Here is a 13,348-nt window from a genome sequence, read left to right as displayed (position 1 = left end):
TGTCCCTGAATAGAAGCATCAGCTGGGCCAAGAACACTGGATATTCACTGGCTCCCTGCCCTGCAGCCTAAGGGCAATGCTTAGGAGATACCACAAGCAGTAGAGTAATGCAAGTGACATCAGCACAAACAAGAACATGTGATGTTTCTTTTAAGCCATTCCAGAATCAAAACCTTAGAGTGCTTCCCGTAAAAGGAAGGTTGGTTTTTTTTTAAATATTCTTTTTCCCACTTGGTAAGACTGGAGACCTTGTTTACACTCTCTCAACAAGAGAACTTCCCAGTAGACAATTGGAAAAATTTACAGGATTACAGGATTCTCTTTTTAATTTCATTACCTATGTTTTTCAGGGATGGTAAGTCAGGCCTGGGAAGTTACAGCAATCACTAAGCAGCAGAAGAATATTCAATATGCTTGAAATCAATTTTCCACATTCTGCTTACACGGAAATGCAGCCAAAGTCACTGTGCTTTCTGCACATGGGCAATAAATAAATAGCTAGAAAAGCTGAATTCCTTTTTAATATTCTGAGTGCCTAGCAGAGACCATAATTAACTCAATATACATTTGTGATATGCATTAAGCTTGATTCCTGACAACTGGGTCTGACAACAGCTAGGAAGTTAGAAGGAAGAGCAAGGGCTGTTCCTATCCTCATGCCCACTACATCCTCTAAAAGCAGCTATGACCCCTATATATGTCTTAAGTAGTAGATGCTGGCTTTAAAATATGCCATAACCACAGACAAAGCAAAAATCAGAACTGTTTAAACTGGCTGGTCATCTAAGCTACATAATTGGGAAGCCAGTGTTCAAAGAATTCTTGCTTCCAACACAGAATTCTTCCTCTTGCCTCAAATAAATTTTTAAAATCCCAGCGGGAATACATAGTCTATGGTCTTAAACAGCAATAAAACTGCTTGATGTACAGTTGTAGTTTGATGCACACTGCATTAGGGATGTTAAATGGCGTTTAACCAGATAATCAACTAGTCAATGGAAACTCCATTTGCTGATATGGGGGAAGAACTGCAGAGCTTCCCCCCTGCCACCAAGAGCAAACCCCGCTGAGCTTCTGGTTTTAAAAGGTATTAAAAGCCTGGTGGCTCTTAATACATTTAAAATGCAGAAACGCGTGGGGGGGGGGGGGGGGGAAGAGACGACACCAGGCACATGCTGATTCCTGGCTTGCACCCAGTCCCCTGCTACACCTCCCCTGCCCCCATGCCCATGGAGATGGTGCTGGGGGAAACCGGCTTGTAAGCTGGCTCCCCCAGCACTGGTTCCTGCTCTCCTGATTGATGCCTATCTCTGATAGAGGCAGCATGGGGGACGGGAGGAAGTGACTAGTCGAGTAACTAATCGACTATCCGATTCCATCCCTACACTGCATTGCTATTACAATCACAGTATATAAGGTGTGACTTATGTGGCAAGAGGGAGAAAAGCAGCAGCGTACCTCTAATATCCAGCAACTATGACCTATTGTATGATCAAATGTGTGACATTTAGCAAAATATTCCTTCACCCTCATACTCAATAAGTACAACTGCCTAAAAAAGTCACTTCTTTGCTTTTAGTTCCTTTTCAAATACTTTCCATGCCTCTGTCAGTGAAACTGCCTAATACCACACAAGGTCTGTCTTAACGAGCACAAGGGAAAACCCCACTGCAAAATAAAATCGGTCACATTCTTCAGGTGTACTTTCTTTCTGATCCAACTTGAAGTTAATGATTTTGCTGCTTGAGGTGAGCAAAGTATAGCAACATAGAAGTATAACATTCATACAAGATGAAATGTCAGAGCCTCTTGCATTGAGTTGTGCGTGTGTTTGGGTATGTGTGTTGCGGGGATGGCAGCAAGAGAGGCCCTACGTAAAATTTAAGGCATATGACAATAGCCCTGAGTTATATTCCCTCTAACTTTTTCCATGTTTGTGTGGAATAAATTTTGTTATGTGCACAAAGGCATGTACAAAGATGCATCAACAATATAAACATTTGCTGCTGGCTCTAGGTATTCTGCTAAATCAACTGGACGGCACCTGAATCTGTCCTGGGTGGCCGACCAAGTGCTCAGCTTACAGGAGACACTGGCCCTGAGCATTACGGTAACACAACTGTACATGTGAGTATTTCAGAGAGTTACTGTAATAGATTTATTATCACAAGGGCTGTGGTGGGTTATCCTGTGTTGCATTTTACCCCCTCCATCCTTTGGAGGGAGCCTTCCTACTACCCGATGCTCCAATTTACCCCAAAAGGTAAGCACACAGGCTGCTCTCTCAGACATCAGCCACCCACAATTTTATTTTAGCTGCTTTCAAGACACACACATTTGGAGGAGGCAGCCCCATGGCTACTCAGGTAAGTCTTGTGGTATATTTATACTCTGGAGGAGAAGACAAGTGTTGTCACTAGGGGGGCAAATTTTCCCAACACAGCTGTTCAGCCCCCTGAAGCAGTGCACAAAATTAGATTCAGAAGCCACCTTTAGGGTTATTGAGATTCTGAGCCTGGCCTTAGCCTGTGATAGATTCGGTGGTTAGAGACTGAACTTTGGAAATGGATTCCTAATTTCCCACAGTTGAGGTGTTTGACTCTGCAGCAGCGGTGGGCAACCTGCAGGTCAAATGAGACTCACTGAAGTTCTGCGTGTTGTCTGTGAAGCGTTTTGTTTGCCACTGCCCACATGCAGGCTTGCCAGATTCCACTGATTTCCGCTCACGTAGTTTTTTCTCCCCTACTACACAGTGTTACTCAAGTGACACACATGAACCACCAGGGCACACGAAGTGAAGTGCGTGCTGACCTTACACAACATTGACTGTGAGAGCCATGTGTGCTCTCTGCATCCAATCAAAGCGCTGCTATGATTCAATCAGCACCCCTGCCAATTCTAGGTTCACAAGCGGAGTCAGCAAAACGACCCTACCCCAGGAGGCCATCTTGGTTATGATAATCTTATGAACCACTGAGATGAAGGAGGCCCACTCATACGGCCAACCCATTAGTCTTGGTTGCCCATTGCCGGAGTCATGGTCATTTCACTCGCACCTTAGGGTTGCCAGCTGGTTTCAACAAAAATACCAGACACACACGACATTACATCACAATCTATATTACATCTTACTTAGAAAATACCGGACATTTAAATTTTCTCATTTATATTTTCTCAATTTGGTTCCTGAACAGAAAGCTCAAATACTGGACTGTCCGGTTCAAAACCAGACACCTGGCAATAACTCTCTCAGATCACATGCGTTCGCTCCGCACTGCAGTATGCTGACTCAGAAGCTCACTTCACTGCACAGCATGTAAATTCTCCGACTCTTCAAGCTCGTGACCCTGGAAGTCGATTCATCCATCCAAGCATATCCCTAAAGGAGCGGAGCGGAAGTGATGAATGTGTCACTTCTATGACCGCCACGCCAGCCAGTTGCACCGGCCTATAGGACCCCCGGAAGTCTGAGGTCTGGTACAGTTGCTCTGACTCACTGTACCCTAGAGATGGCTCTGCATCCCGTCATTACACCAAACAAGCAAAGCACTGATTTCAGGGCTGGAAAAGGCACAAGTGGCCTTTATATATTTAAGCCTGCCGCATTGTGCAGGGGGTGAGGAAGGGGGTGGATAGAATAGATGACCTCTTATGGTCCCTTCCAGCCCTATATTTCTATAATATCTATCCATATGCCAGGTTAACGAGGAATTTCTAAAGCTCAATCCCTTGCCAACTTCATTAACACTGTACAACCTGCTTTCCTAGTGCTGCCTGAAATAAGACCACCTTATCTAGTCCCTCCACATTCCTAGTTCCTGCTGTATAATTTCCATAATGTCAAACAATTTCAAAGCCATCTGATTGCCAGAAATTCTCTGTGGAATCATGGCAGGAAAAGAATGTGAGAGGGGGCGTCATATGGCAGTCAGACCTCCTCCTTCCACTGGCTACCCTCCTCCGGCAACAAAACACGGGCTGTCATCCGAAACCAAAGCCAGTCGTCCAGTCAGAGGCTCTTTTCCGAAGAATCCCAAGCAGCTGAGGCCCTTAAGTGATTGCATCCCTTCTGTGGGCCTCCAACAAATCTCAATAACTCAAGACACAGCATTTCCTTCCAGAAAACTAGTTTGGGAAGCATATCAAAGCAGTAAAAGACTGAATAACTGAAACTACTGTACACAAAACCCAGCAGAAGGATTTTAACAATGTAAAGTGAAGGGCTGACGCCTGTTATGGCTGTAGATAGGAATGGATATAGTTATTTGGAAATTTCTCTTTCTTTATGCTTACAGGAAAGGACGTTGTGAAGGGAGGAGAAAACACCAACCTCAATGAAATGAAAACTATCCACTGTGGTAAGGGATCCAGAGCTGTTTTGAGTGGAAGACTTACTGCATTATTTTATCTGCGAGCGGAGTTAGAAAGCTTGTACTCCAAAGGGTTAATTCACAATGTACTTCAGCCGTCCCAAACTCAGGCTTTTCTTTTTGGATATCCAACAGCATTATTTTAGATCAAATAAAAAAAGTTCAAGAAAGGCTACGTTGATGAACTCCCCAAAACAGAAACATTTATTTTCTACAATCTGTATTTCTTTGGTAATAGAAAACAAGAGTTTTAACTGCTTAACCTAAGTTTAGCTCATGTAGGATTCTTGCTACTAGCAAAGTTGTTTTAAGGCACATGTTCGGTTCATAGGGACCATTCAAACAGAACCTAGCAAGGCTAGAGTATTTTAACAATGCTTCATCTTGCCTTTTAGTTGCTTATATGAATTTAAATGAGGGAAGACAAAGGAGATGGGAGACAAGGTAGTTACATAAAAGGGACACATTAAAAATACTTATTTCAAAATGGATGCACTGCCACAGCACCAATGAACAGAGGAGGTCAGAATGAGGGTGATCCCATGAGTAAGATGGAACCCATGCTCTGAGAGAGAGAGTGCTGATGCTTCCAAAAAGTTATTCATGACATCAATGAATTATGAACAGTTCCATCGGTTCACAAGCTTATGAACATGTCTCCCCATCGCCAACAGACTCAAGTCTATAATTATTTTATCTACCCCCTATCGTTACAACTTGATCTAGATGTTGAGTTTCCACTCAGCGACGGATGGATTTACCTTGGTAACTCAGCATCAAGGGATTAAAAAGGGTATCAGATGGAGGAATACACTGCAATCAATCTCAAAAAACAGGTGATACTTACAGCATATCAGGACAGTTGTCTGGTTTCTCCAATAAGCCTCCCTCCATCACGAAGCGGAGAACTTGCTCATTGGACATGCCTTGGTATGGCTGCTCTGCTAATGTTGCAATTTCCCAAAGGACAACTCCAAAGGACCTGGAAAACAATTACGACTTAAGAAGTGTTAAGCAAAACAAGCAAGATTCTGGTTTAGAATATGGTGGGATGTCTTATTAAAAACAAACACCAACTTGACTGCTCGAGGTGTCGGTAACAGGATAAGAAAACGTTCATTGCTAAGCCACTGCTATAACTCTGAGTCAGTGGTGGCAAAGAGCTATTGATATTGGATAGCTAGTAATCCAATGTTAATGAGTTTGGTGGGCTCCATCTAGGGCCCACATCACAAACGACATCACTGTTCTTGACTCTCATTGGCAGCTCAACTACTGTATTAGCATGAGAGTCAAGTGGGGAAATGACCTGGAGACTCGTCTCAACTCATCTCTGCAGGAGCATTCTCCAAGTTTAGATGTGAGAACCATTTGTGAGAGGGGGCGGAGAGGAGAAAGCAGTGAAGAGACTTGCATGCTTGCTGCTCAAGTTGCTTTTTCTGTGTTTAGAAGACGTGTGTGTCCAGGACTGTCCTTTAGACAACCCTTCACTCCACTCACATAATTCTATAAAAAAATTCCAACACAGCAATTCTTAAGCAGAATAGTTAAATGTCACGAAAAACATGGCTACCGTGACAGGTGAGGCTGAGCCGGCCTGGCCACTGAAATGAGGAGTATGATCCTGACATGTTAAAAAAATAAACACAACTCATGGCATTTCTTCTCTCTCAGTCGGGCACTTCTGGCATATGGAAGAAGGCAGGCAGCTCAGGATGACAAGCATGCAGAAGCACAGCCCTCATTTCAGTGCATGCTGCCCTGTTCCTTACCCTTTGTCTGAAATGCTTGAACAGCAGCAATATTGAACAGTTAAAAAAAATACCCTGAGTTTTTTCCACTTTAGCCATGACATGGCTACCTACTACAATGTAAGATGCTAAGTCTGCAAATACCATATGGTTTGTTCTCCACAGGAAAACCTGCTTCTGGCACAGGAATACTTTTTGGTCAATCCTGGTTCTCCCATTTGTCACTCTGCTTTAGGGTCCCCAACATACCACAAACACAATGCGAAACAACAAAACACTTCTGAGATAATGACAGCAATCAATACAACTTCTCTGCATTAGAGTAGATGTGGGTGAGATGCAAAGTCCTATTTAATCAGTCAGTTGGTTAAACATAATGTTTAACAGATTAACCGCTTAAAGGGAAGTGGGAATCTGGGGCAGATGAACCATAAGGGTGATGCTTTACCGGTTAACCATTCACAACCCTAGTGTCAGTTTAATCATATAGGATGCAAAAGAGCTAACACGGGCTACGAAGATCTATTTAGAACATTTTGAGCACCATGGGAAGCTCTACTGTCATTTTGCGACACACAGGGTAACGTATTCTTGAACTGTCTACCTACATATCTGCAAAAGGACAGTAGAAGAAAGATGCTGATCTAGAAGCCTGAGCTGTTCATTAGATAAGAGAGACAATTATAATTTACAAGGACAAAAATCTCATGTGTCTTTTCTATGACAGTCTTACACAAAACTAAGCAGCTCCTTCTGGCAATTAAAGATGAAAATATTCAGATCTGCGTTTTCACCACTACTGCTCCCAGCCCAACTTGCTATAGGAAAGCAGGGATGTGTGCACCAAGAGTAAGGTTTGTGTTGTGAAAACAGGAGTTCAATGTTAGTAGGTGGTTATGGTGGAGCGGTTTTACATTACAGATTATCTACTGTGCCTAAAACGAGTTCAGGTTAAAACCAGAAATGATCAAAGTTTCGCAACTAAAACAGTTGCACTTGGAGCAAAACAAGAACAAAAATCTCTGCTCAACTTCTTGTTGCCTTACAGCTATTCTGATAATCACAGGAAAGAGGCTACTATGTTTATTTCATGAGTACTACCTACAACACTAGAGATTACACTGCAAGAACAAACTTGAATTGTTCCTTTAAAATAGATTAGCAGATGGTAAATGGCAAAGACCTATCGTACAGAAAGACACCTTGCAGCTCTGGTTCCCGGAAAGGTATTGCATCAATTTTAAAATCTTTACACTCTCAATACAAGTCTTCTCTAGTTAACTCATTCCTCAGTCTCTAAGAACAATAAAAAAGTGATATTACTAAAATAAACCCTAGCCCTTCAAATCCTCCAGACACACTTTTACAGTTTGCCATTTCACCTGACAGCTTATAAATCTTCATAGCTGACCATTGGCAGTTTTCTCATTTTGACACTGAACTTCTAAAAACAGTATCTAAGAGATCCTGATGTCACAATACACTACCAGAAAGGCAGAAAAATGGTCTCGGTGTATTTATTTTTTGACACAAGGAAAACACCCACAAAAATAGCCAAACAATGTTGCTTGCATGAAGCAACTTCAACCTGAAAACTGAAAAGGAGAGTCAAGTGATTTTTCTGATATCAGGTCTTTAATGTAGAGCATCTGGTCTGCTCTATACATTATTTAAACCAGACTGGAATGACTGACTATTTTACCCACAAGCAGATCAAATAAGACACTTAACAGTGATAAGTTGGGCTTCAATAATTTTGAGATGTGGGTTCAACTACTTTGGAATCAAGCCTTTTGGATATGTGCAGTGGATATGGATGTGAGGGTCGGAAATACACTCTGTTTATTGATACATAGTGTGTACACAGACCATATGCCCTCATATTCAACCATTCTTTTATGCCTTGACCATTACACCTGCAATGGAAGATTTAGAAAAATGTCTACCTTGTTTCTAGCACTGGATGCTAAATAATCCTAGGGGAAATAAAAACCAGAAAGTCCTGTGGCACCTCAAAGACTAACAAAAATATGTATAGTATCGTGAGCTTTTGTGGGCAAAAATCAACTTCATCAGATGAACTGGACAAGAATAACAGAAACCCAAAATTTTATAACAGAAAGAGAAGGGGGAAGGAGAGAGACGTGTCAATTGTAGGACTGGTGCTAATGAGGTTAATTAAGTGGGCTGGAAGTGTCCCATACTTAGCTACTGATGTAAAAATGAGGTGTTAAATACAGGGAAGGCTGGCTTTATGATCCAGTTAATGTCTTCGTTGAAGCCAAGGGAAACTATGTCAAATTAGCAGATGGGAAATACCTGAGAAGGGTAATACATATTCTCAGAATTATAGGACTGGAAGTGACCGCATGTGGTCATCAAGTCCAGTCCTCTGCGCTCAAGGCAGAACTAAGTATTCCCTAGAGCAGTGGTCTCCAACCTTTTTACACCCACCATCACTTTTTAAATGACAGAACAAGCCAAGATCTACCTCCTCGCCCCTTCCTTGAAGCCCCGCCCTCTCTGTTCACCTCCTCTCCATCACTTGCTATCCCCAACCCTTACACTGCTGCTTCCCCCCCCCCCCCCCCCCAATTCTTCTGTAGGAAGAAATTTTTCCAACATTTGGCCTCTTTAGACTTAACCAAACGTCAGAAAAACCCCTTCTTTTGGAAGCCGCCTTATTCCTCGTGTAAAGAGGAATATAGAGGTGACCGAAATATCATGTTTGCTCTTCCACTAAAAGAAGTGGAAGAACAAACGCATCCCTGGATGCAGAAGAGTTTTTCTGGGGTATCTCCGGAATCCTGAAAATCTCCTGCAGTCTAGACGTACCCTCGCTGGGTTGAGACAGGACGTGTAGGCTCCAGGGTGGGAATGAGGGATTTGGGTGCGGGAAGGGGTGAGAGGTGCAAGCTCTGGGAGGAAATCTGGTTGCAGGAGGAAGTGGATAAGGGAATGCTGGCTCGGGGAAATGGGGGGAGCTCCAGGCTGGGCAGTGTTGGGGTAAGATGTAGGGTTAGGGTACTAAGTAAGCCACAGACTTCTGGATGTGAGGGTTCAGAAATTTGGGTTGGGGTATGTGAGGGGTTCAGGGCAGGGGGTTCCAGTGTATGATAGGCTCAGATGTAGGGTCTGGGGAAAAAGGGAGTGCAGGAGTGTTATGATGCTGTGGCCAGTTGGGGGTTTGTTGGCCAGGCTTCATTTTCAAATAAAATACTAATGTCAGACACAAAAAGTTTCTGCATTGTCTTTATTTCTGAGAAAGGCAGGGAACCTGTTTGGACAGGGTGCCAGTGGGGACAGGTTTCTGTGGCTAAGGACAGGAGAGGGGACAGGGTGCCAGGAGGGCAGGGGACAGGGTGCCAGTGGGGACAGATTTCTGAGGCTGGGGAGTGGGGAGAGGAAATAGGGAGCTGGGGGGGAGGGAACAGGGTGCTGGGGAGAAGGGGGAGGGAACAGGAGGGAGTGGGAACAAAGACCCCTGCTATTGCCTCCTTCCAGGATTCTCCCCCCCACCAGCCCCGAGAGAAGCCAGCGCGTGCCTCCCACAGTGCAGCCAAACCTCCGCAGGCGCCAGTCCCAGGGCCAAACCCCCCTCCCACGGCAGGGCCAAACTCCTCCAGGCGCCTGCCCCAGAGCCAAACCCTTGCAGGTGCCTGCCCTGGTGCCAAACCCCTCTCCTGCAGCGCGGCCCAAACCCCAGGGCTGACCCCCGCTCCCGCAGCACAGGGAAACCCTTGCGCTAAACTCACCCCTCCGGCGCCGGCGGCACAGGGAAGCTGCCGCACTCTTCCTCCCAGGACAAAGCCTCCTTCCCCCAGTACGTGACAGAGCTGTGGGAGGGGAGCAGCCAGCGCACTTCTGGAACTCCCAGAAGTGATGCGGGTTTCAGACAGGACTTCCGTGAACCCCGCGGGAAGCCGGCACTACACTAGAGGTAGGTAGTGGGGCTTCTCGGGGTGGGGGGAAAATGGGAGGGTGGGGGTGCCCAAATGCCTCGCGATTGACTGGTCGAGGCCTCGTGATCGACCAGTCCATCGCGATCGACGGGTTGGTGACCACGGCCCTACAGACTATCCCTAACAGGTATCTGTCTAACCTGGGATTAAAAATCTCCAATGACTGAGGTTCCACAGCCTAAACAAGTTATTCCAGTGCTTAACCTTTCAGAGGCTGTGTCTAGACTGGCCAGTTTTTCCAGAAAATCAGCCACATTTCTGGAAAAACTTGCCAGCTGTTTACACTGGCCGATTGAATTTCCACAAAAGCACTGACTTCCTACTGTAAGAAATCAGTGCTTTTTGCGGAAATGCTATGCTGCTCCCATTCGGGCAAAAGTTCCTTTTGCGCAAAAGGGCCAGTGTAGACAGCTCAGATTTGTTTTCCGCAAAAAAGCCCCGATCACGAAAATGGCGATCGGGGCTTTTTTTGCGCAAACGCGCGTCTAGATTGGCCACAGATGCTTTTCCGCAAAAAGTGCTTTTGCGGAAAAGCGTCCGTGCCAATCTAGACGCTCTTTTCCGAAAATGCTTTTAACAGAAAACTTTTCTGTTAAAAGCATTTCCGGAAAATCATGCCAGTCTAGATGTAGCCTGACAGTTAGGAAGCTTTTCCTATGTCCAATTTAAACTGCCCTTGCTGCAATTTAAGCCCATTGCTGCTTGTCCTATCCTCAGAGGTTAACGAGAACAATTTTCTACTCCTCCTTGTAACAATCTTTTCCACACTTGAAAATAGTTATGTCCCCTCGACCCAGTCTTCTCTTCTCCAGAACAATAAAACCCAGTTCTTTCAATCTTCCCTCATGTTTTCTGGGTCTTTAATCATTTATGTTGCTCTTCTCTGGACTTTCACCTTTCTCCAAAGGTGGAAATTTGCTCCCCAAAGGGGATTGCTGCCATTGGGCTAAGTCCCTGAATAGGAACTTATATAAAAGTATATGTAGTCAGCAAAATTCTTTCCAAGGAAGCAAAGCAAAGATCTATTTCTCCGTGCTTCTGGAACGGGAAGATGCTGTTATATGCCCAGATGACATAAGCAGTGTGCCTGAATATTTCTAAGCTCTGAAGTTCCTCTTGGAAGAACTGTATGGTAGCATATAAATGACAATTTCTGTTTTTACAAGAAGAAGTCTGTTATGCCAAATAAAACATCTCTCTCAAGGTGTGCGTAGTTTGTATTTGGCCTTTTGCTTTCCCCCCTCCTTTTGCAGCTGCTGCTAAGGTACCAATGTTTGGGGATTACGTGGTTGTGCCACTGTTGAAGTGCAGTAGTGTTTGTTTAACCTTGCTTTGGATTGAGTAATGGATTAAATAGCTCTACAGGGATGTGTATTCTCCCTCTGCTCCTCACTACGCTGCCCTGGATAAAGTCTCACACACGGTTTTGCGCCATTGATGTTTAAATGGCAGAAGTGGCTGCATTTTAAACAGTAATAAGCTACCATCGAATGCCACCAAGTCATTTTGGTATTAAAAAGCTTGGAACACCATAAACTATTTCAGAAGTGGTATTTCTAAGGACACTGATGTGTGTGTCAGAGTTAAGTAACACACACACCTTGGAGTAACCAAAGTTTTCATGTACTGGAGCACTAATATTGTTGTCACCATAGGTGCTGGCTCCCCCTCTAGCCAGTGTGTGTGGGGTGCTCAACCCCCCTCCAGGTCCCTGTTCCTGCCTCTCTCCTTCTCCCAAGCCCCCCCTCAACCCCCTCTTCTGCCTTGCCCCTTCCATGTCCTTCCCCCAAACGTGCCCCATCCACGCTCTTCTCCCTCCATTCTGGAGTCTCCTGAGTGCTGCAAAACTGATGTTCACAGTGGGAGGGAAGCACTGGGAAGGAGATGGAAGGGTTGATCACTGGATCTACCAGTGGGTGAGAGGCACTGAGGAGTGGAGAGAGATGGAGTTTAGTGGGTAACATCTGCTAATTTTTGGTTCTTGTCAACTGGAGCACCATGGAATCAGCACCTATGGTCCTGGTTTGAATTTGTATCTTGTCTAGAAAGTTTGTCCATCTGCCATTTAGGTTTTGTTAAGCAATACACAGCTTAAGTTGCCGTTTTAAAGAGCAAAGCTAAGCAAGTGGAATGAGCTGGAGCATTTTACCAAGGTGTAAGAACTGACAAGCTATAGTCAGTCCTTTGTGTAAGTTACAGCCGAGGACCACTAGTTGGTAATAAGAATGGGTCAAAATCATGTTGCTCTGCTTTACCAGTGCCAAAATACCTTTTTTTTCGGGTAATCAGAGTAAGATTGCTAACAATGCCCTCCTTTGTCATGTTAGCAGGAGGAGGAGGCTATTTTGAGTGGTGCTATTTATGTACCTGAGACACTGAGAAGTGCTATAGGAATGCACCTATTTCTGCATGTACAGTAACAACATGTGACTAAAATGGCAAATTTAACTTCTACAATGACTGCTTTTCCCTACAGTAGAGTTAAGAGGAGTCAGCTGGATTCAGTCTGTCATTTCTAAGCAATACACATTTTCATAAGTTGACGGGGTACTAGCTTTACAAAAAAGTTATGAACTATGCCAAAAAACTTCTTGCTTTGCTTGGTCATATCTTCAATGACAAAACTTTCACTCAAAGTTGACACTGAGCAACAACAATCTACTGACTGCAAAATGTCCTCGCTGTTTAAAAGTAATAAATAATTCATCTTAAATAATTTTTCTACTGACTTCCAGACTTTTGGAGGCAATCAACTGCCAATTCTGCAACACATCAGCAGCAGTAAAACCTCTTGCTAGGAAGGCAGAGAAACTAAGACAGACTTACAAGTGTAGGTTTGCCAGTACATATTAATCTCTTGCCAATCCTTCCATTTACTTTCAGAAGCTGGACACCTATACGCAAACCTCTGAGGGGGAAAAAAAAACAAATAAACCCCAAGTTCTGCCCAGAGTATTTTTTTTTAGAAAGGCATATTTTGATATTTCTTGCGGAGCTCTATTAAAAAACTTTCTGGGCATGGCTATTATACAATGATTTTTCTCTTGGATCTGGCAGAGACAAAGTGCAAAACTGAGGGGAGGGAATTGAATACGTAATGGATTATTCCAAAGAATTACAGTCAGTGGGCTCCAGTTCTCTGTCCTTCCTTTGTAAGAAAACAGTTTAGTACCAGGAAGAATTTGTTAAAAATCAGGTCAAAGGTATCAATCTGTGTGTACCTGCCATCTTTCAATACTTCTCTCAGAGTAGGAGGACCAGAAAT

At 44.1% G+C, this 13,348-nt stretch overlaps 1 protein-coding gene across 1 annotated transcript in view; it reads right to left on the bottom strand.

Annotated features, from left to right (window-relative positions):
• The window catches only part of IGF1R (insulin like growth factor 1 receptor), a 293,701-nt gene that overhangs the window by 11,510 nt on the left and 268,843 nt on the right, over positions 1-13,348 (bottom strand). Inside the window, exon 20 of the mRNA XM_006129225.2 lies at positions 5,218-5,352. Coding sequence (XP_006129287.1) covers positions 5,218-5,352 — 135 coding nt within the window. The remainder of the gene's footprint in view (positions 1-5,217; positions 5,353-13,348) is intronic.

The sequence above is a fragment of the Pelodiscus sinensis genome, chromosome 14 (genome assembly GCF_049634645.1).
Source record: "Pelodiscus sinensis isolate JC-2024 chromosome 14, ASM4963464v1, whole genome shotgun sequence".
Lineage (NCBI taxonomy): Eukaryota > Metazoa > Chordata > Testudines > Trionychidae > Pelodiscus > Pelodiscus sinensis.
This window is presented reverse-complemented; position numbering and strand designations above follow the sequence as displayed.